Source organism: Talpa europaea (genome assembly GCF_964194135.1).
Source record: "Talpa europaea genome assembly, chromosome: 1".
NCBI lineage: Eukaryota > Metazoa > Chordata > Mammalia > Eulipotyphla > Talpidae > Talpa > Talpa europaea.
The window spans coordinates 67,661,238-67,683,341 of NC_140073.1; the positions used below are offsets into that span (position 1 = coordinate 67,661,238).

Sequence of the window (22,104 nt, forward strand, 5' to 3'; positions counted from 1 at the left end):
TCTACGAAGAGAGGTGACCTGTTTTGTGCTTTTGCCACAATAAAGAGTCTGGTAAATAAATACATTTGGGGGGAGGTTATTTTGCATTGTACTGTTTATTTGTCAAAAAATAATCTCCATATTCTTCCTCATTCTTCCAAAAGGGGACTACTACCTGCCAGAGAGATACTGATTTCCCATTTGAAATGATCAGCAAACTAAAGCCCATGGACAAAAATCTGACCTGTTTGTTTTTATAAATAAAATTGTTATGGAAACACAGTCGTCCCCATTTGGCTGCCATTCTGCTACAACGTCAGAGGTGAATACTAGCAACAGGATTTGCCATTTGATACTTTCTAGAAAAGATTACTGACTCCTTATTTATCACATTCAGGAGGCAGCACTCCCATTCCCAAGTGCAACTCTTACACCTCTTTGGCTGCTTTCAGTTGAATGAGCAAAGTGATACCCTAAGACAGCATAGGATATCCGGAGGCTTGTCAACTACCAGCTCCAGAAGGGGAAAATCTTGGTATTGCACCACACTCAATACAAAGTCCCTATCACAACATAACTTTGCTGCTTTCAGCAAGGTTTGGTATTTTTTGCATGAGTATTTAAGGCAGGACAAGGTTACACAGGTTGACACTGCCATCAAAGAGAAGAGACTATGTTGGTATCTTATTCAAAACCTTTGGGATGGGGTTGACTATAATGGAAATGTATGACTGGGAAGATACTTATTAATATTATTCATTAAATTTCCCTTGCAAGTTTCTACTTATGGGCCTTCCAAAGAGTCTGCAGGGTGATGCAATGCTTCTTTGAATACCCAGTGCATTTATCATGTCCTCTGAGGCTACTTCTGGCATCTGAGGAAAGGAAGCGTATAATGAGAATGAAAATACACCAGGATTTAATCACTAAAACAATTAACTTCACCTTCAGCCATGGCCTAAGTCCACACTCCTAATTTTGCCCTGCTGTTTTGTAAATGTGTCTTTGTGTTGCTAGGCTGGGGAAGATGAATAAAACTGTGATACCCAGAATGTTAGATGAATAGTCCCTGGCAGCATTCACTGTCATGGATGGAGAGTTTCATACCTTCTTATATGGCATGTCAATTGGTGGCAAGACCAAAGAAGGGGAAAGAGAGACAGTAGATAGATAACAGGGCCTTAGAATTCTTGACATTGGGGTTCTAGTTCAGGATAGCAGAGCTCTGGGGATTTCTAACAGTTTTTTTCCCTTATAGCTTTTTCTCGGTGTTCAATCTGGGAAGGTTAGATCATTGTGGTGATAACGCTAAAGCATCCTGGGAAAGTCCCGATGAAATAATTAAAAAAATAAAAAAAATAAAAAAAAACCAAAGAATCAGAGGATGTGGTTGGAGTAGGATGGGGAAAAGTAAAAAAATGTCATGCACAGGGGAGTAATGAATTGAAAAGCACATGATGTCATCTTGTTCCCTAAAGTGTAAGAAGATGATCCAAAATGCACTAGAGACTCCTGAGTTAGGAGCCAGGAAGGTGGCAAGAGTAACAGCCACTGAGCCATAGTGGAAGCAATGAACTTCTCACCTGGGCTGGCCACCTATTGCTGGCATGTGTTCGTCTGCCTCTTCAACCTGTTCCCACCAGGTGTGGTCAAAATATCAAAACCAACTCTTGCCTTAATCCTTGCTCATATCCCCTCAGTCATTTTGTAGACTATAAACAATACAAAAGACAGATAACGAGTTTACAAAGTACAGTATTTCACTAAAAAATGTGCTTTTCTGTTCATCCTCAGAGTACCTTAGTGCAAAATAAGAGAAATATCACTCAAAAATAGCAAAGGAGTTAAAGATCGAAATCTTCTATTAAGGTTTTAAATAATTGTCAACACAAAAGGGAATGACCCTCTCCCTACCAAACAGATGAGATACAAAGTGTTCTGAAAAAAAGTTAGAATAACAGCCCTATTTTTACCAAGTGTCTGTATGTTTACGCTTTTTTCCCTTTAGGGGATTCAACTGTTTGGAATTTGTGAAAGCAGTGATAAAAACTTGGAGAATGAAAAATCTGCAAACTAGATGACTTAACAAGTAGGAATGAGAGTGCAAGAATGAGAGGGGCGGTTCAGCAAGACCCAAGAGAAGAGTATGGAAGCATTTCAATCACACAATGTGTCTGTTACAAAAGACATTTTCAAACTGCATGAGAGACATGAAATAGCAGTCAATTATCCTCCAAGTATTCTGGAAGTGCGGAGTTTCCAACCACCTTCTTCCATTAACCACCTTTGTCTCTTTACAAATGAGGAAGGCTCTCCATTTATTTGGTCTACTTGTGACCTATAGGGCAACTACTGATTACTAATTTGTCCTAACCTTAAGATTAAGAAAAAATCAGCAGTAGATCTATATGCTGTTCTTCAAATCCCCCTTGGCAGACTGTGTTACATGTGAATTTGATGGATTATAGCTATGGGAGATTGTAAGGATGCCAAGAAAGTTGGTGGACAACCTGTCAATGCTGTTTATCAGAAAGAATTCAATGGCTGGACTCCTGTCTCCTTGAATATCTTGGAGAACACACTTCACTTATGACAACCTAACACAGCTCTCCTAACTACAGAGAAGTGATGTGTGACTTTGATTATTGGAAGATTTCACCCAGGACACAGAGATGAAACCTCATTTAGATGGACAACACCTTTTACTCAGTTATTTATTCAAAGATATACTTCATCTCAGATATCTTCTTGAATAGAGTCAAAATGTTTTATCACAACTGGAGGGTTGGAGGACAAGCTGGAGTACAATAAAGATATCTTAAAGAGCATCCAAAAGGACAATGGCATGCAATAGGTCATAAAAATATGACCCCCCCAAAAAAGCATAGATTAGGGGAAAAGTAGAGATTGCTATTTCCTACCCTAAGTAGGGTCCCAACTCATCATTTTGTTCTGATTGATGGGAAGGACTTTCAGAAACCTGCAACCAGCAGTGACACAAGAATGGGGGAAATTCAGTTTCCCAAAAATTACTTTAGAGACGGGGACCACTGATTCTTTCTGTCCCCAAAGAGTCAATCTATATCCTTCTACAGACTCTATCTGATAGATCGATATTTACTGTGAAGAGGAAATAGAAAGCAGCTTATTGAAAGTGGAAGAATTAAGCAAGAAAAAATATAAAAGTATGTACAGAAATGCATCTATTTCTTTGTCTCTAGCAAGGAATTTCTAAAAATAATTGGGTAGGACCTTTTCTCTATATCCTGTAACAGTTTATGCATACCCCTATTACATCAATACATGTAATATCCCTTGCTAGATGGAGTCCCTCCGGGACAAGAACGTGTGGTCATTTGCATTTTTATGCCCAAAAGCTAGCACAATCCATTGACTACTGGACATTCAATAAATACTTTGTGATTGAGTAAAGAAAGAAGAGAACAATTTATTTTGTTCTAGTCCTGTTCCCTTTACTCTGTGGTTGCTCATGTATCTGACAAAAGGTGCAATTCAGGTTAGTGCCATCTCTGTTATTACTAAAGAGAACAAAAACAGTTAAAATTTCAGCCCAGGGTCCTTAAAATAAATATCTCACATGCAGATGAAAGTGGATAGAAAAGGCTAAGTAAGAAATTCACAAAAATCTATCCACAGAAGGGACACATGTCTAATTCTCTAAACAAATTCTCATAGAAACCACAGCAATCTAACCTATACACACAACGAATGATTCAGTAGGATGCTAGGTATGTTTTAGGGCAAGCAAATGCATTGTTGCTTGTATAAATACATTTGTTTGGTGGAAATGATATCAATGAAACAGCTCCTTTAGCATGTGAAACTGCACAGGGATTTTTGGTTTTATTGTAAAGTGACCACATTCCATAAAATCTTTTTTTTGTAAACAACAGTTACCAAAGACTGAAGATTCAAGTAGAGGATACTGGAGGTCCAGTTGGCCAGAGCTTGTGGTTAGGAGACCTGATCACTGAAGTAGAAAGTGGTGATTGAATGTTTTAAAGAATATTTGTTTTAGATAATAATTGTTCAATGACTGAAGCACTCACACTATTGAACGACTGCAAAAACTTCTTGGATTTTGGTACCACTGAGGAAAGACAGTCTGAGTCAGCACTTATTTACAAAAGAAAATTGTGTTTTGTTCTGGATAGAGCAATTTGCTTCTTTTTTCTTACAGATAGTGATCTGTATTCTCTGTGGGCTATGCAATAATGCAACCCTGTAAAAAAAAAATCATTCTGACTTAGCTCCGAGACTACTTATGAGAGAGAGGTGCAGCTCACACTGTCTTGGCATTGGTCTTTAAGTCTGTGGTAAGTAGTACCTCTGGATAGATCACTGACACCTGGGGGCTGGCCTTCTGGTGGATTCTGTAGTGCAGATGTGGCCAGCATGAAGCCTCACAAATGTTTTACCCTAGAGAACTCTCTGCAAGTATCTCTAAGTAAATGAGAGAAGCAAATACTCTGAGTTGGCTCTTACTATTCTTCCATTTCTTCTACCAGCCCTGCATCAGCCAAATAAAGTCCTTGCTTCCCAGAGACATGAATAATGGAGAGTTCCAGCTTTATTACTCATACGTTCCTTTTTCTTTCTATTTCCTTATTGGAGATGCTTCAGGCTACACACACTGCACTTCATGGAACTTTTATTTCAGGAGACAAAGAACTATGTAGCCAAGTAAAAGGCTGATTTATACAGTCTTTTTATGGAAATAGAAAATGCAAAAGTGAAAACTGGATATAGGAGAGGATGGGGTGGGGGAAACAGTATTTACAGATCTTCCTTTTATTAATGGATCAATCATCTTATAAAAACTAAAAGAAAGAAATACCCTTACACTTTAAGTTAAATTGACCAGAAAAGCAATATAATGGAAATGAAGAAGTGAAGAAGAAACCACAGAAAATTTTAAGGAGAGACGTGTGTATTGAAGTAACATCTAAAAATTGAGAAATCTATTTCCTAACTAAATCCTTATGTCATGTGCACTGACACTGAAGGGAAAGCTGAAATGGACATGAAATTGGATAAAGCTAACAGATTCCTCACTGTGAGCCTCATCATGCAGCAAAGTGTTAAGTAATTATAGGTGATAATTAAATTAAGAACAAGATGGAATGTCTGCTAAATGTCAAGGCTGGGGGTCAGCAATGTGGCCATTGTTTTCCAAATTGGAATTTGTCCTGAAAAGAGAATCAGCAAGTGCTTTCCACGTGTGTGGATCATTATATTGATATTTCCAGCATAAGACAGGAGCATTTATATTGCTTTTCCTAATTTTTTTTTCTCCAAGATGGCCTAGAGGCAGAGTCAGACATACTAGTATGACTAGTACTAGTCATCAGGATGCTCACCACCATCTCTGGAGGAACTCAAGACGCCTTCTTGAAAGAATGACTGTTTCTCCCATGTTTTGTTATCAAAAGGGGCCAAATCTGAAATTGCCACTATCTCATCTGCGAGTTATGTCTGCAACATGTTGGGTGTGATAGGAGCCATTATACATAGGAGGTGGCCAATTTGAAAATGTGGTGAGCTCTAGAACCCAAGGGCTCCTCTGAAACCAAACAGTGAAGGTTTGCTGAAGCTAAACATGATACCTCACATGTCAGTGCTTCCTATGCTTCGTAGAAAATGACTTAGTGGACATAGGTAAATTATGATGTCTGGTCAAAAATGTGAAACCTGCATTCACTTTCTTTACCAGATCTTTAGTGGGTAGATGGAAAGAAAGAATTCTGTTTGGTATTTCCCTTCTTTCATGCAATTTTTTTTGTTGTTGTTTTTCATTTTTTTTAAACTGAGTTAAAATACAGTTTAAATTCTTTCATAGAACCAGGTACTATTTTAGACTTTTATTTGAATTTCTTTAAGCTGCAGCAACATATATATATATATATATATATAGATAGATATATATACTTCAATATAATAATCCCAAGAGTAACCTAGCTAATGTTTCTTACAAAATGTGGAGAGGCATTTTGAAGTTATAGAATATCTACTTCCTAGCAGCTTTCCTTTTACCTCCTAATTTCAAGCTACTATTTTCCATGCTTCCCCTAGGTTTATGCTATTGTGTGCTGTTCTAAAGTCTTAGCCCCTGGAGAGAGTGGTAAGAAAGGAGCAAAGAAATAGATCTCACTACCATCAAGAATGCTATACTTGGAAATACTCGGCGGATAAGAGCCATTCTGAAAAGGGGTGGTGAGTTAGGGCGATGGACTTCTTGCGGTTAGGAAAAATTAATTCAAAACAAACCTCTCTTGTTTCTTTCAAAATGCCACTTAAGCAAACCAGGTTCTAGCATCTTCTCTTTCTACCCTGAGTTCCCTGGAAGGAATGAACTTGAGATGGGGAAGGATGTCAGAGACGACTGTTTTCTGTTTAAGTCACAGAGCACAGGTTCAAAATAAGCCTGCTAGACTACATGGCTGTGGAAGTGGAGAGTGCGCATTTTTGAAACTGGAAATATAGAACTAAATATGCACATGTGCACGCATGTGTCTCTTCCTTGTCTAGAGTAGTCAAATCAGTCTCTTGAGTGATTGGTATCACCATGATGGGTTTATCAAAGAGGAAGGCAGTGGCGGTAGCTGCCTGGTCTTCTGGGCTGAGTCAAGTGGATAGAGGCTGTGGTGGATACAGGTACATTCCAAAAATAAGTGGCAAACAAATAAGAGAAAGAGAATGACCGAAACCAAAAGACAAGAGAAAGGGGAAAGAGAAAAATTCAACAACAAAATGAAGACTTATTAGGTAACCCTGCAGTTTTTCATATGAAATATTCCCGCTTACACTCGCTCACGGTGTTTTGTAAGTCAATGTCATTTCTAAAGGAACTGTCCAAATTTTCTGGATATTCTTTCTCCTTCATCTGGTTAGTGCGGTGTGACTGCTTATGCTGGTAAAGGAACCGGGTCATGATGCCGATGATAGAAAAGATGATGAATATCACCACTGCTATTACTCCTGTTGAGGAAGGAAAAAAAGGAGAGAAGGAAATTATCACAGATCATCTGTTTGAGGGAGATGATTTAGTCTAGACAAGGGAGACACTTAGGAGAACAAAACAAACAAGCAGCAGCAAACTCTGTGTGCCCAGAACTAAAGACCAGTTGAAATGTCTTCAGTCTTCATTTTCTAAAATCCTTTTTTTTTTTTTTTTTCCAGAGTAGCTGGGGCAAAGTTTAAATCAGAGAAGGTTTTGTGTGTGTGTATTAACAATGCCATCATCCTTTGAGAGCTGACTGGGGGTTTGAGGGATCCAGAGAGGAATGAGGAGGAGAGTGAGACAGTAAGCAGGAGTGGGGGTGCATAATGGACTGTGGGGGAGAATGATGGCTGTTCTGCTGTTGGGGGGTGGAGCTACAGTGACTTCACCTAAGAGGGGAAATCTTATACTGTCAAAAATGCACATATATAAAACATTGGCATTTCAATTTAAAAAAAAAAAGAGCATAGGTTAAACTGAAAATAACAAGAAGAATGTCACCCTACACAGACAGAATCAGAGCAATAAAGGATTTTGGGGTACATTTAAGATCTGCTTTAAAGAATGTATCAGCATCATTTGTAATTGGCACATTTGTTTGTCACCTTGCAATTAAGTATTTTCAAACTACTTCAGTTCCTAGAGGACAGTATTTAATATCTCATACTCTGATATATGCTGTCCTGATTTCATTGTGTGTCGTAAGTAATGTATTAATGAAATGCTTACCGAACATTTAGGGCCTTCATTGCTCTACATTCTGCAAGACAGAGACTAGCTCAGGGCTCCTATGCACCTGTCCTCAGGAAACTGAGGAGTGTAAATTCAAATGTTTGCCCAATTGTGTCTACTTTGTTTTATGTGATTTCACTGGATCAACTTGGAAAGCTGTCCTCTCTGACCTAAGGTCTTGTCACTACCTTTGCCAGGAAGTCCCTTGAGATAGAAAAAGCAAGGTCAGCAAAGGAAAGGTAAAAATGTGAAGGCGGTGGAATTTTAAAAAGGAGGATGCATCTGTAGATTTCCTGATATTAAAATATTTGAATAGTATTTATGATAGTCAAAGATAGGTTAATTCTTTAAAAAGTGTCGCTTTGTTTACATTATGAGTAGAATTACTATTGAGAAGAAATATTTATTTGAGGAAGACATTTTTGATTACCCTGAATTATGATATGCATAAGCACGGACATTTGAGAATTAAACAACTGAAGCATGTCTTCTACCGATTTGTATCAGAAATGGGGCTACAATTAAGATGTTACATTTTCTTTTGATATTCCTAAGTCATTATATGGCCCGTCCCCAACTATTTTAGAAAAAGGCAGAGTCAAACTACCTAAATTAATAGATGTGTACATAACCAGGGTGCTAGTCAGTGGCTCCTGAGAATGGGCTGTTTCCATTCCTTCAGAACAGGCAGTATTCGGAGCTGGAGCTACACATAATTCCAGAACTTTCCCTTGGGGTTGTGATGAACTTCTAGCTCCTATGGATTCACAGAAATGTGTAGATAGGTAGGAAAATGTCATCACAGAATTCTATTCTCCCCTTGTCAAATTATAGGAAGAGAAACAGGTACCAAATTCTATCTTACATGTCCTGATGCAAAAAGAAAAAAAGAAAAATCAAACTGGACTCTTTTCCCTGAAGCAGAAATTCAGGTCAGATGTGTTAAGGACTTCCTTTGGGAAAGGTCATGGTCTTCCTTCCTTAGACTCTTACTGTCATGTCTCATGTCTGTGCCCCCAGTGTCATTGGTAACATCTCCTTTCAAAACATCATCACTACTCCCATTGTTATCTGTTTATCCAGCTCTCCCCTGCCAGGCTGTGATTTCTTTGAGGGCAGTGTCCATATCTCTCATTCCTATATTCCTATACTTAGCACAGGGCCTGACCCATAGCAGGGTCTCATTACATAGAAGCTAAATGAATGGATACTGCCAACTTTTAAAAGGAGAACTCCATCTGGTGTGGATCAGTTCATCTAGCCTGCCAGAAGGCCGGGCCGGGGCACCTGCTAGGGCTACGCTTCTCAGATGGAAATGAATTTAGTCTCTCACAGGCATCTTACATTAAACAAGGTTTGGGAGTCATTCTGTGCTCAAGACCCAGATGGAAACATCAAGCTACTGGAGGCAGCAGCCAAGCTGAGGCAGAATAAAAAGGGCGAGGCCGACAGGCAGTGAGAAAATGGAAAAGCAAGGGAGGTGGGAGGGAGAGCTGAGCTGATGGCAGAGCAGACAAGATCTGCCTCTGTAACCATATGTGCTGCTGGATTTGAAACTACAGTCCTGTGGGTTTCATCCTGCTCATTAGATCTAGCCCAAATCACTCGGTGGAGAAAACCCGCAGGACTGTGGCTTCGCCCATCTGTCTGCCTCAACATGGCTTCATCCCATATGTAGTTTTATTGCTTTGCTTTGTTTGTGCTCTAGGAAAACTGACAACTGGATGAGAAGAGCAGGATGCATGCTGTCTGTCTCTAAGTAAATACTCCAGCTGTTGATTCGGTGTGCAGCTGCCTGATAGATCAGGGACGGGAAGCCTCCTTGGAGCTGCCAGTGCTGGAGGAGAAGATACCTTTGATCACACAGCACACGTGCCTATTACTACAAAGACTCAGATTTGAAGATATAGCTCCTGCTTGGTGCTGGATGGCCATAATTAAGGGAGGATTGCAATTGTTTTCTCTGAAGTACAGAATCAGTTGTTTCTTTTCTGTTTCCAGCAACAAAAAATGTTTTACCTCCAATGACGGCTGAATCACTCCGAACTGCATTGGTAAGTGGTTCTCTCTCATCTGTCTTCCCAAAGGGATCTAAAAAGTAAAAGATATGAAACTGTATTCCTGACTCAGAGCACTGGAAGGAGATCTACAATACAGAGTTAAGATGATTGCATCTCAGACCAGGTACTCTCAAGAAGCTGAGTGTTGGCATTTTGGAAGGAATCCAAACAAACATATGCCCAAAAAAGGGCATTCAAAGACACTACTTATACCCCATAGTTCTATGACCCAGCAAGATTCTATGTAAGGTATAGGATAAGGGATTAAACTAGATGATAATGTTACCCTGCTCATTTCTGCGCTGGCCTGCAGTATAACACTCAGCCTATGCTTGAATTTGCTCTCTGCTTTGCTGGACTGTTCCTACAAAAACTGTTCTTACCTCAAGCACCTTTTTTTCCACTTGAACTACAGAAAGAGAAACAGGAACTGTTTTTTTTTTTCTTACATTTCAGAGGTTTCTTTAGCTTAAAGAAGATTCTGAATCTATTGACCGGGAAGGATAAAAGTGCTGGAGAATTACATTCTCAGAGAAACCCTCACTGATGAGAAAGGGATTACTTATACGGACCTTCACATATTAGCATTTAGTTTGAAGGAAAGTAGATCTCGGTTTGGATCCTTGCTCTGCCTGTGCTGTTGGTCTGGGAGCATTGAACTAGGTACATTATTAAAAAAAATACTCAAATATGTTAACAGGGGCTACTGATTCCTAAATATATGTATGCTTATAGTGCATATCCATTTTAGGACATAGAATAGCTTTTATTATTACAGTATTATTTAATACTCAGGAAATGACTACAACATAAGCATTATTTTTCCCATTTCAAAGATAAGGAAATTAGATCAGTGTATTAAATAACTTGTCCAAAGTTCTACTTCATTCATGGAAGATTCAGAATTCAAATTAATGTCAACCAACTTCCTCTTTCAGTTACTGTCCATTATGCTTCACTGCTGCCAGGAAAATACCAAGACTGGTAATGACTAAGCAGCAGCAAAATACAATTCCCTTTCTTTGTTCACATTACCAGATCTGGCAATTGACTACCATGTCTGATTTAAAAATTTCCAGGCACATTTAAAGATTAGGGATGATGGCAGCTAAGTAAAGATAGAGAAGGTATTTATGAAGTGACAAACCAAGAGATGTGGGTGATGGTGTTGTGAGACTCACCCATCATTAAGGAAGGAAGGCTGATTTTAATCACATGGACTATATTAATTCAACAACTATCCTCCCTGACCCCTAAACTACGTAACCCTCAGAGCCATAAATGGGTATTTTTACACACACACACACACACACACACATATGTTAGATATATACATACCTATATATGCTTATTTGTACAGTTACATATTATATATATATACATATATGCATATATTGTTTATGATATGTAATGTATGCAAATAAGCATTCTATACTAACTACTTATCATATTACTAGTAGGATTATATTAAATTACATAGAAATCACTTATGAGAAACCCATTATTAACCACCTGTAAGCATGCATGGTAAAAAATTGAGTAATATCAGCCTGTAACCTAAAAGCTTCTTGTACATAAAAAGCAGTGCTAGTGAGGGAAGTTCCACTGGGTATTTACTTGACTATACCTGATGAAGAATGCACTGTGGTCACTGCATTGACACCTGAGTCCATCATGGAGCCACAGCTGGATTCTGTCAAGGTTCCTTTAATAGTCACGGGTGCAATGGTGGCATGGCGCAGGGCTGCCTTCAGCGGTGCTATGTGGTTGTACTGTACTGAAGACAGGCATCCAGAAAAACCCAGGGCATTTGCTTTAGCAACTTCAGAATCCAATCCAAGATTCTCTACAACATGAAAGGCAGAGTTTTGTTTCTTTTTTTTAAAACTGTGCTCAATGTCCTCTTTAAATAATCTCAGAATTACAGAAGTTGCTTTCCTATTTTTTGAATATAGAGTCCACCAGTCTCCTATCTCTCTTCACCTTCTTTTCCCAAACTCTCTCCCCACTGCAAGTATCAATATATCAACTACATATCATAGAAAGCTGCTACAGCTCTCTCTACTTTGAGATTAGGTTTCAAAGTTTTGAATTTTCATTCATGTATTTTATGAACTGCAAAGAAGTCTCAATAAATCTGTTCTGTACCTTAGATGTTTTATAGCATTTCTATCAATATTTCTATCACCACTTATTTATGGATACTGGTGATTAGTTCAAGCATACTGCAGTGCAGATTAAAACTTATCACTCAGAAGGGGAAAAATGAAAAGAAGCAGACAGATTAGAAGTCAAAATGGTCCTTCCAGAGGTTTGTCACATTCAGTGTTTTAAGCAACCTGTGTATTGACCATTGGTTCAAGATTGTCACCTGCTTAGTTCTGTCCACGGAAGTGATTGATAAGCCATGATTTTGCATGGCAGCACTGAACCTCCTAAGACATTTCTGAGTCTTTGAAAAAGATGAAGATGGTGACAGAACATTGTCACTGGAGCCTTCATGGTGTTTGGTTTAACATGTGCACATAGGTAATCATTCATTTATACTCCCCAAATAATAGTTATCTCAACAATTGGCAAATAAAAATATTTGAGGGAAAAAAACAAGCATTTATGATTCATGATGAGATTAAATGTCTCATTTTCCTCAAGATTTCTAATGTTACTCAGTAATTCATTTCTTTCTTTTAATGAGGATCTTCTGAACAAGTTGTTGTGATGCTATTACATAAAACTCCAATGCATAATGAACCCTTTTTTTTTGTCTTGAGGTATGATAGTTCCAAAATATTAGAGAGTTCAAATAGTTACTTTATTTTAATAATCTGTTTATTTCCTAGAAGCTGTCAGACATTATTTCCTGTTTACCAATATTAATTATAATTTAATTTGATTCACAAGTGATCTAAGAGTCTCCATGGGTCTTCAAGCAATCATTGTGTGGCAGCATTGAGACAGACACAATGAGAATATGGTAGAAAATGAGAAATTAACTCCCATTAATAATGTATTTTCCAGTTTTTCAATTACTTACTACCTCCCTTCAACACCCATGTAAAATTTACTAATTTACGACCCCTGTATTCAGGGGTCAGGGCAAAGAAAAAACCGTATTAAGAAAATCACTGGACCATTGCAACAAATTACACAAACTTAAAAAGCTTAAACATTATAAAACAACACAAACAAATTGTCTAACAGTTCTTAGACTGGAATTTTATTGAAGCAAAAAACAAAAAAAAAAGTGGGAGAGAGAGAGAGAGAGAAAGAGGGAGAGAAAGAAAGAAAGGCTTCCTTTCTTCTAGAGATTCTAGGGATAATTCAGTTCTCCTTCTTTTCTAAGTCATATAAATCACCCTCTCTCCTTGCCTTAAGGTCTTCTTCCTCCATCATCAAAGTCAGCAATATTGCATTTATCCATGTCTTTCTTCCATAGTCACACTTACTTCTTTTCTGCTTTTTGCCTCCTACTTTCATGTTTAAGAATGCTGTGATTACATTGGACCCATCATATTTTAAAGTTAATTATCAGCAACATCAATTTCATCTGCAACATTAATTTCTCTTTGACACAGAGCTTAACATATTCACAGATTCTGAAGATGAGGACTTGGATCTCTTTGTGGGTCATTACTCTTACTATCCCATGTCTGCAATTTTTTTGAGGACTTTCTAGGTAATAATAATGGCTATGTGAATGACATTCTTCTTCAAATGTAGAACACTGGGTGAGGGAGGAAATTAAATATCCTAATAAATATCTCATAGCACTGGTACATATTTATTACTTACTCATGAAATAATCACATTGTTTATTTTTCATTATAATCTTATAAAACTGTGTCCCATAAGAGTTCTCTTAAACATTGCTATTCAACAGTTTTCCAGACCAAAAAGCTTTCACTAAGACTGGATGTTATTTGCTGAGCTGCAGCCAAACTCAATGTACCCAATGATAATTCAAAATACACATTTACCAGGGCCTTTCTCGTGGCACAAGGGGTTAAGTCTCAGTACTATGAAGCTATCAGCAGCCACTGCAGCATGAGTGAGATTCTCCAGGCCAGGGAGCTACACACATGGTGAGGCAGACCTCTCTTGCCTTTCCCGCTGTTCCCCTTAACAGTATATTTCAGTCTATCTGCCTGATCTGCTCCCCACTCTGTCTCTGGTGAATCCTCTCACCCCTCTGCACCTCTGGTCCACACCCTAGCTCTTGTATGCATAAAATAAAAAATAAAATAAATCTCTTCAAAATACATATTGACAATTGAGTGGCTCTTATGGAGAGATAGAAATTAGAAGTATTTTGCAGAAGAAACAAAAGACATGAGAAATGAAGCATACACTGGCATGATTTTTGGCATATTAGGATTTCGAAGCAGTAGAAAGTGACATGTCAATGTAGCTACGCCTTCAGGGTGTAAGTCAAAAGTGCCAGCCCTCATTCCCAGAACTCACTTAGAAAGAAGTCTATATTGGTGCCAAGATCTTTGAGGACATCACTATAGTGACTGCCATGAAGAAAAGCTCCAGGTACAAGAATAGGCACAAGCATAAATCGGGCAAATGCCAGAAAATGACATTTTCTCCTTAAAGGAAGACATGTTTTGAATAAAGTCTTATCTCTAGGGTGTATTTATTCTAGATGTATAATAAGGGTGGAAACCTTGGGATGTTTCTGAAAAGAAATGTAGAGAACAAGAATTCCTGATATCAGAAAATGCTCTCAGTGGGAAGCCTGACATAATGAATCTCAGATTCTTACTTATATGGAGAAGCGATAGGAAATATTAGCATGGTTCCAAATTATTTTTGTTTCTTATATACTTGTTAAGTAGAATGTCACAGGGAATAATTGTTTACTTAAAAACATAAAAGCTGCAAATATTACCTACTCATGACCTATTGAATATCTACCATATAGCTAGGCAATGATTATTTTTGAGAAATTATTTCTATTCCCCTCAAAAGTTGCTTCAGGTATGTTATATTATCATCAGCCAACATTTACAGATGAAGAAAATGACCCCCAGAGCCTCCCTGGTGGCACAGGGCTTAAGTCTCAGCACTACGAAGCTATCAGTCATCAGCCACTGCAGCACGAGTTCGATCCCTGGCCAGGGAGCTGACCCACATGGCACAGTTGACCCACATGGTACACTCAAGCTCTTGTATGCATAAATAAATAAAATAAATTTTATAAAAAAGACACTGACACCAGAAAATTTTTTAAAAATGTACCAGAGATCATGTGGCAATTTTGAGATTTAAAACAAAATCTTTGTCATTTCAAACATCAAACTCTTTATCTAAGCTATGCTACAACCCTAGATATCACCCAATTATGTCCTTAGTGGAGTAGAAGAATTATGAAATTTCTCCTTATAGTATAACCCACCACCTGAGAAATCACAGGTATCTTTGTAAGAGTAACCTAAAGAATTGCTTATTTGAAATTGACTTTATTTCTTCCCCTCAATACATATTATTATGAAATAGAGTTTCTTTTTTATTTTTTTTTAAGATTTATTTATTTATTTAAACAAGCACTGGGTACAGTCAGAAGCCTGGGAGGGTGAGAAAATTCACCAGAGCCAGAGTGGGAAACAGAACAGGCAGACTGACAAAATACACTGCTGAGGGGACCAGCGGGTGCAGCAGGAGAGGTCTGCGCACTGTGTGGGACCCTCGCCCGGTGGCTGGGGTTCGAACCAGTGCTGCAGAGCACTGGCTTTGCAACCCAGTGCTCAACCACTGCGCCACCAGGGAGGCCCTAGAGTTTCTTTTTTTAAATTTTTTTCTGAATAGAAGAATTGGGGTGTAGGCCAGAGGTGTGTATGTGTGGGTGAGAGGATTCACCAGAGGCAGAGTAAGGAGCAAAACAGGCAGATCTACTGAAATACACTGCTGAGGGGAGCAGCAGGTGAGACAGGAGAGGTCTCTGTGCCATATGTGGGTTAGCTCCCTGGCCGGGGTTTGAACTTAAGCCATAATGGTGACAGTGCTGAGACTTAACTACTACACTAGGCCACCAGGGAGTGGCCTGAAATATAGTTTGTGATTCTCAGTAGTCTACCACCCTACCAAGAAATGCTGCTGTAGAATCAGCATGGGTGATAAAGAAGGCAGGTTAGAGGTTAGATAGAGCTGGGTTGATAATTTCCTTACATATGTAACTTCCATTTCCCTACTTATGAACGTCAATTTTGTTCATCAAAAATTGTGGACATATTCCAGAAATAAGCAATTCTGGTCACATGAATTGTGCTGGAAATAAATATAATAATATACTTCCTAACTTGCTCCTCAAGTGCATTTGTTATGACTGTTGTTTTCTTTACTTTTCCTGCTATTGATCCAAGGAGCTCCACATTCTTTTATCCAGATTCAATGACCCTCAGTATGCCCAAGGAATACTGCATTTATACAAAACAACTAAGATGTAAATACTGATGTTCTTTTGTAAAATCTTTCCTCTAAATTTCCACTTCACAGTGACTACTGACTCACAACTGAATAAACACAGTGCTCAAACTGAATGATTCAGATGAGTAAATGATTACAGATTAACTTCTTCAAGCATTTTAAAACTTGACTTCATACATTTGCGAGCACTTGTTTTTCATAACAAAGCGATGTCTCTCTGTTAAACCAATGGATTCTGTGACACCAAAGAAAGTAATGCACAATCAATTTTAGACCTGCAATGTGCAACACTTCACACAGTTGCAATTATTTCACACTAAGAGAGTGATAGAGGCAATTCAGGCTAATTTTAATTCAGGCAGTTTCTTGTGGGTTTTAAAAAGAAGAAGAAAACATCAGCATTGCTAAAAACAGACTTTGCTCTAAGATGTACATGGCATTTACTCTATGTCAAAAGCTATTTATGATACTTGAATCCTAACATGTCAAAAATAAAAATCATGCAGACCAATACAACCTGACCATATTAAGAGTAAATTGATGAACCAACATGAAATATAAATTAAAGAAACTAATATTAATGGAAGGTATGGGTAGTATAACAAAGAAATTTTCCCTGAAGATTATTTTGTGGTTTTCAGGTAAATCTGAAAATTTAACCACTAAGGGTGTCCAAAATCCAAAATCCATGTCCTTCTGTTGATAAAGCCTTGAATTCTGAAAGAGGAATGTAAAACTCTATTTAAAAAAATGGAATCTATAATCCATAGTTTTATCCTTTGATGATTTTCATGATGTGTTCATTTGTACAATCTTACATAAATATTCATCCTAATGAAATAAGAAAGGATGATATAATAGTACTTGATTATCATTTAGTAAAACTAAGATAAAAGACCAAATATGGTATGGCGCAAACAAATGCACCATACCATGGCCAATGCAGGCCAGAACTTAAGTCTCTTGGACCCTATCCTCCATACTTAATATCTTTTCTTATGTATCGATTGTTGAGAAGGTAAAAAGAAAACATGTTTTTGCAGCATGACTTCTGCCTTTCATCAGCTAACTCACACCCACCTATCCAGCACTCTCTGTGTTATACAACAGCCCTATCCCAGCGTGGAAGGTCCTACTGTCCTAAGCTACCTGGACAGCATCTTCTCTGAGAACTTACATCTATTTATTGGCCAATGACAAACATACTCTGTGTGAGACTAGATTTGCAATTACTAACAAGCAGACATACCCATTTCTATGAACGCTCAGTCATTGTAGAAGATTAATTTAACAAAACAGCAAGGATTACCAGCAGTAAGTCTAGTGGCAGAGGGAGATCATTTTGACTGGGAGGGCACAGAAGACCCATGATAGAATCTAAGACAGTGGAGATCAAATAAAGAAAAGCCCAGGAACGTATCAAAATGCATATTCTGGATCTCAGCTCATTTAGTAGGTCTGACATCAAAAGCCCAAGAATTTTTATCTTAGAGCACGTTCTTTTTTTTTAAAGATTTATTTATGCACACAAGAACTGGGGTGTAGACCAGAGGTGTGGGGGGAGAGAGGATTCACCAGAGAGAGTGGGGAGCAGAACAGGCAGATCTACTGAAATATACTGCTGAGGGGAGCAGCAGCAGAGACAGAAGAGGTCTGCTGTGCCATGTGGGTTGTTCCCCGGCCGGATGCAGTGGCTGGCAATAGCTTGATAGCACTGTCTTCAAACCCTGCGCCACCGGGGAGGCCCCCATTAGAGCACACTCTTAAAAAATTAAGATGTGGATGATTCACAGACCATAATTTGAGAGAGAAACATTGGGATATATGGTTTGAAAATACATTGAGGAGGGAATTGGGATCCACGAAAGTATGAGAGGAAGTTCCCTGCATTGTTCCCCAGAGGATCATCTAGTTAAGCAGAGGAGTACTGAACCCAGGGAATCCTGTGGCTTAGGGTAAAACTGGAACACCTCCTAGGAATCAGAGACCAGGTGGACTGTGCCTGCCGGGACATGGAGATTCATGTTTCTTTGAACAAGAGGTGGGTAGAGGGAGATGCTTGAAGGCTGTGATCAGAAGCAGGAAGCTGCTGTACAAATTATCACAGCACTGCCACTTGGACTGTCCTGGAGCACACCGAGTGTGGGCACACACATACTGGGTTGAGGGCAAATATGCACAGAAGAGATGGGGAGTTTCAAACAGGCCAGGACCCCAATGAAAGGAACCAGGAAAGTGTGCTGGGCTGTATGTCTCATCTCCACCACTTTGGGCTGGCTGGTGAGGCTCACTGGGGACATGCAGAGACAGCATTCCCAGGTCTGCCACCCCAGAGAAGAGGGCAATTGGCAGTGCCACAAATGTAAGCTTGCCACCCCCAGAGCACTCATACCTGGGCCCTTTCATATCTGCTTCCTACTCTTTCACTGAGAAGCCTCAAGATCAGGTGTCTGACCTACAAAAGTCTAGAAAATATTAAACATGCAAAATCACATGAAAACCATAGTGTCACTTATTAGAAAAGTAGAATTAGTACAAACCTGTATGATCTGTGACAAGATGAAGATGGGTGTGTGTGTATGTGTGCTTGTTTGTGTAAACAAATGACAACTTGAGACCTCAAGGGGATATGACACCAAAAGGAGGGAATGACACTCCAGAATCTTAAGAATTCAACCGCAAAGATATGGAAGAATTTATGTTCTTATTAGATAATTCAAATTTGCCATGAGAGAGGTAAGAAGACATGGAAGAAAAAGAGGAAAAGAAAGCCAAAATGATGCAAAAGACACTGAAAATTTAATTGAAGAGATACAACAAAATGAAGAAAAACAAATGTCATGAGAAATGAATTTAATGGAAAGAAAACAGAAATTAAAGATTTAAACAAGAAAATAATGGAGCTTTCAGACATAAAAATGTGAATAGAGGAGATAAAAAAATTGGGCAGAAAATTATGGAAGCAGAATAGACAAAATGAATGGTAGACTCAGTGACCTAGAATATAATTATGTGCAAAAAAAAAAATCCAATGGGGAATATAAAAATAAAATTAAAAAAAAAAGAATTTAAAAAATCCAGAAGAAAAAGAAGAAACAGAAATATGAAGGAAAAAAATAAACACTTCATGAGCTACCCCATTAAGAAAGGTAACATAAGGATGATGGCTATGCCAAAAGGGGAGGAGAGAGATAAGGTTAACAGAGAACTTATTCAAATAAATGAGAGGAAAATTTTTCACATCTGGGTAAGGAACTAAATATACAAGTTCATGAAGCTAGAAGAATAGCTCGTTATCTCAATCTAAACATACACATAGTTGTAAAACTATCAACAGTTCAAGATAAAGAAAGAATATTGAAAGTGGCTGAGATGCTCCTATCATGCTTACATCAGATGTAGTCAAGGAAATCTCATATTACCCAGACATTTTGTTTATTTCTATTATCACTGTTCTTTCATTTCACAGTAATTCCCTCTCCCAGCCTACCCCACTCCCACTAGATTGACAGCTTCAGGTTTTCAAGAGACCTGTCCTTTTCAGATTTTCAAAGCCATCATCTAAGACACAATGCCCAGCACACTAAGATTTAGTCAACAGTAAAAGGAATCAATGAATGAAAAGTAAATGATTTCTCTATCAGTATCAGTAATGCAGCTTGATAAGGACACTTCAAACTTCTTCATTCTGGACACTTTTATAAGCATATAGTTACTTTATATTTACTTTCATACTCACAACATGTTCTGCAGAAATTCCTTTGATGAGGCAGACCAAATTCTGGTAAGAACTTCATTAACATTTCTCACAGTTCTGCCAAGAGTGTACATGAACTATTTATCTTCATTATATTCAGCATTTTGTTATCTAAAGCTAAATGAACTGTTTATGTGGCATCTGAGTGACATGTAAGCTTAGTTGCTACACTTAACAGTTTCTATTCTGTGCATAATGATCCCATAGACTTCAAGAATCAGGATCTGTGCATTTGCTCTTGACACTCCAAGGAGGTGCCCCCAATGCTTCCTGACAGCAACTTGGCTTCCATTCTCAGTCTGAATGTCCTTGCACACCTTCCCAGACAGCACATCCTCTCCCCTCCACTCTGATCCTCTAGCCCTGAAACCAGCTGATCTGCCTTCTAAGTCATTTCCTCAAACATTGTTATTGTGTGCACATTCGTGTGTATGTGTGTGTGTGTGTCTGTGTGAGTGTGAGTGTGATTACTGGTACACCCTTTCTGTGTCACTCCAGACCATAAGTCTTATTAAAATAACATGTTCATTTGCTTTCCACTAACTACTTATTTGCTAACATGGACTTTGCTAGCTAAGTACTGATTTGGGGGTGATTAAATAAGTCCTATATTGCACAGAGTTTGGAACATAGCAGATCTTCCATAACTTTTCTTTAATTAAACATATATGCATATAGATGGGTAGACAGATATAGGAAGATGTTAACGAAGTATACGAAATCTAAAAATAAACAAGTCAATTCAGTAGCAAAACTTCTATCATTTAAGAATTCATTATTTCAACTGAACAACTCACTTACTGAAGTGTTTTTTTTTTTTATTTTTTTAACAGGGTTACTCAGTTACATGCGCTATACAAAGGCACCTTTATAGATATAGGAAAACAACTCCTGAACCAGTTAGTCCTTAGCAACATAGCCAAATTCAAAAATTCTAGGTGTCATAGTCTTGGTGTCAACTCTGTTTTTCTTTCTTTCTTTTTTAAAGATTTATTTATTTATTTTATACACGAACTGGGGTAACTGGCCAGATTCGTGGTAGCATGAGAGGATTCACCATAGACAGAGTGGGGAACAGAACAGGCAGACTGACTGAAGCACATTGCTGAGGGGAGCAGCGGGCAAGACAGGAGAGGTCTGCTGCGCCATGTGCATCTCTCGCTGGCCAGCCAGGATCGAACCGGCACTGCAGAGGCTGTGGACAGCTTCACAGCACTGTGCTCAACTGCCTGTGCCACCAGGGGAGGCCCCTCAACTCTGTTTTTCAAAGGAAAAAAATTGCTTTTTTTGACTTTAAGCCTGGAATTTGCAGTTGATATATAACTCATTCTTTTGAGATTCAAAGAAACAAAAATAATCTTCCTAGGGTGCTGATTATGTATTTTATTTGGGGTCAGAACCAGACAATTCTTATTATTGATTTATGCCTTTCTTGTTTGCTCTGTTGAAAGAAATGAGCAAACTAGGCTCCTGTGTGTCCCAAAAGAGACTATTTAAACAGAGCCAACAAATAATCTATAGAATATATTTTACACTGATATGAAATTGCTGGTTGCAGAGTTAAAACCACCACAAAGTGGAAAGCCATACTGAGCACCTTCAGTAGTTTGAATGTTTTTTTTTTTTGTTTTGTTTTGTTTTGTTTTGTTTTGTTTGTTTGTTTTGCAGGGGCAGGGATAATGAAAATTTTGTTAAGAGGCTTTTGACTGCAGGTGACAGAAAATCCTATTTGCAGAGATCAAAACAATACAGAGACCAATGATCTCAAATAGCAAGGTATTTAGAGGTAAGGAGAGTTGTGGGCGTGAAGTATCGGGCTGCCCCTCTGTGACTGTCTCATCCTCCGGCTTTGAGGCAGCATGCACAGATGCAGCTAAAACCAAAGCTTTAGCATTCCATGTCTCTTATTAAGAATGGAGAATCCCTCCTCAGAACCACGTGTACCCAGTTACCCTCAGATTTTCTGACCGGCTACCATGAGTCACATGATTATTTCTGTTGCAATCACTGGCAATGGAAGTGGACCATGGCCATTAGCATATACCAGCAGTTCTCAAGGCCCATATTTGGTCTCAGGACTTATTTTCACTCTTAAAAATCCTAATGAGAATTTTGATATGCATATC

The 22,104-nt window shown here is 38.4% G+C and overlaps 1 protein-coding gene across 2 annotated transcripts in view; it reads right to left on the reverse strand.

Annotated features, from left to right (window-relative positions):
• Positions 1-6,781: 6,781 nt before the first annotated feature.
• CNTNAP5 (contactin associated protein family member 5) overlaps positions 6,782-22,104 on the reverse strand; it is a gene marked incomplete at its 3' end in the record, with an annotated part of 850,995 nt that continues 835,672 nt past the window's right edge. For both annotated transcript variants that reach the window (XM_084247346.1, XM_084247345.1), the window contains exons 22-24: positions 11,420-11,638; positions 9,752-9,823; positions 6,782-6,978 (exon numbers count right to left, since the gene is read on the reverse strand). In XM_084247346.1, coding sequence (XP_084103472.1) covers positions 6,782-6,978; positions 9,752-9,823; positions 11,420-11,638 — 488 coding nt within the window. The remainder of the gene's footprint in view (positions 6,979-9,751; positions 9,824-11,419; positions 11,639-22,104) is intronic.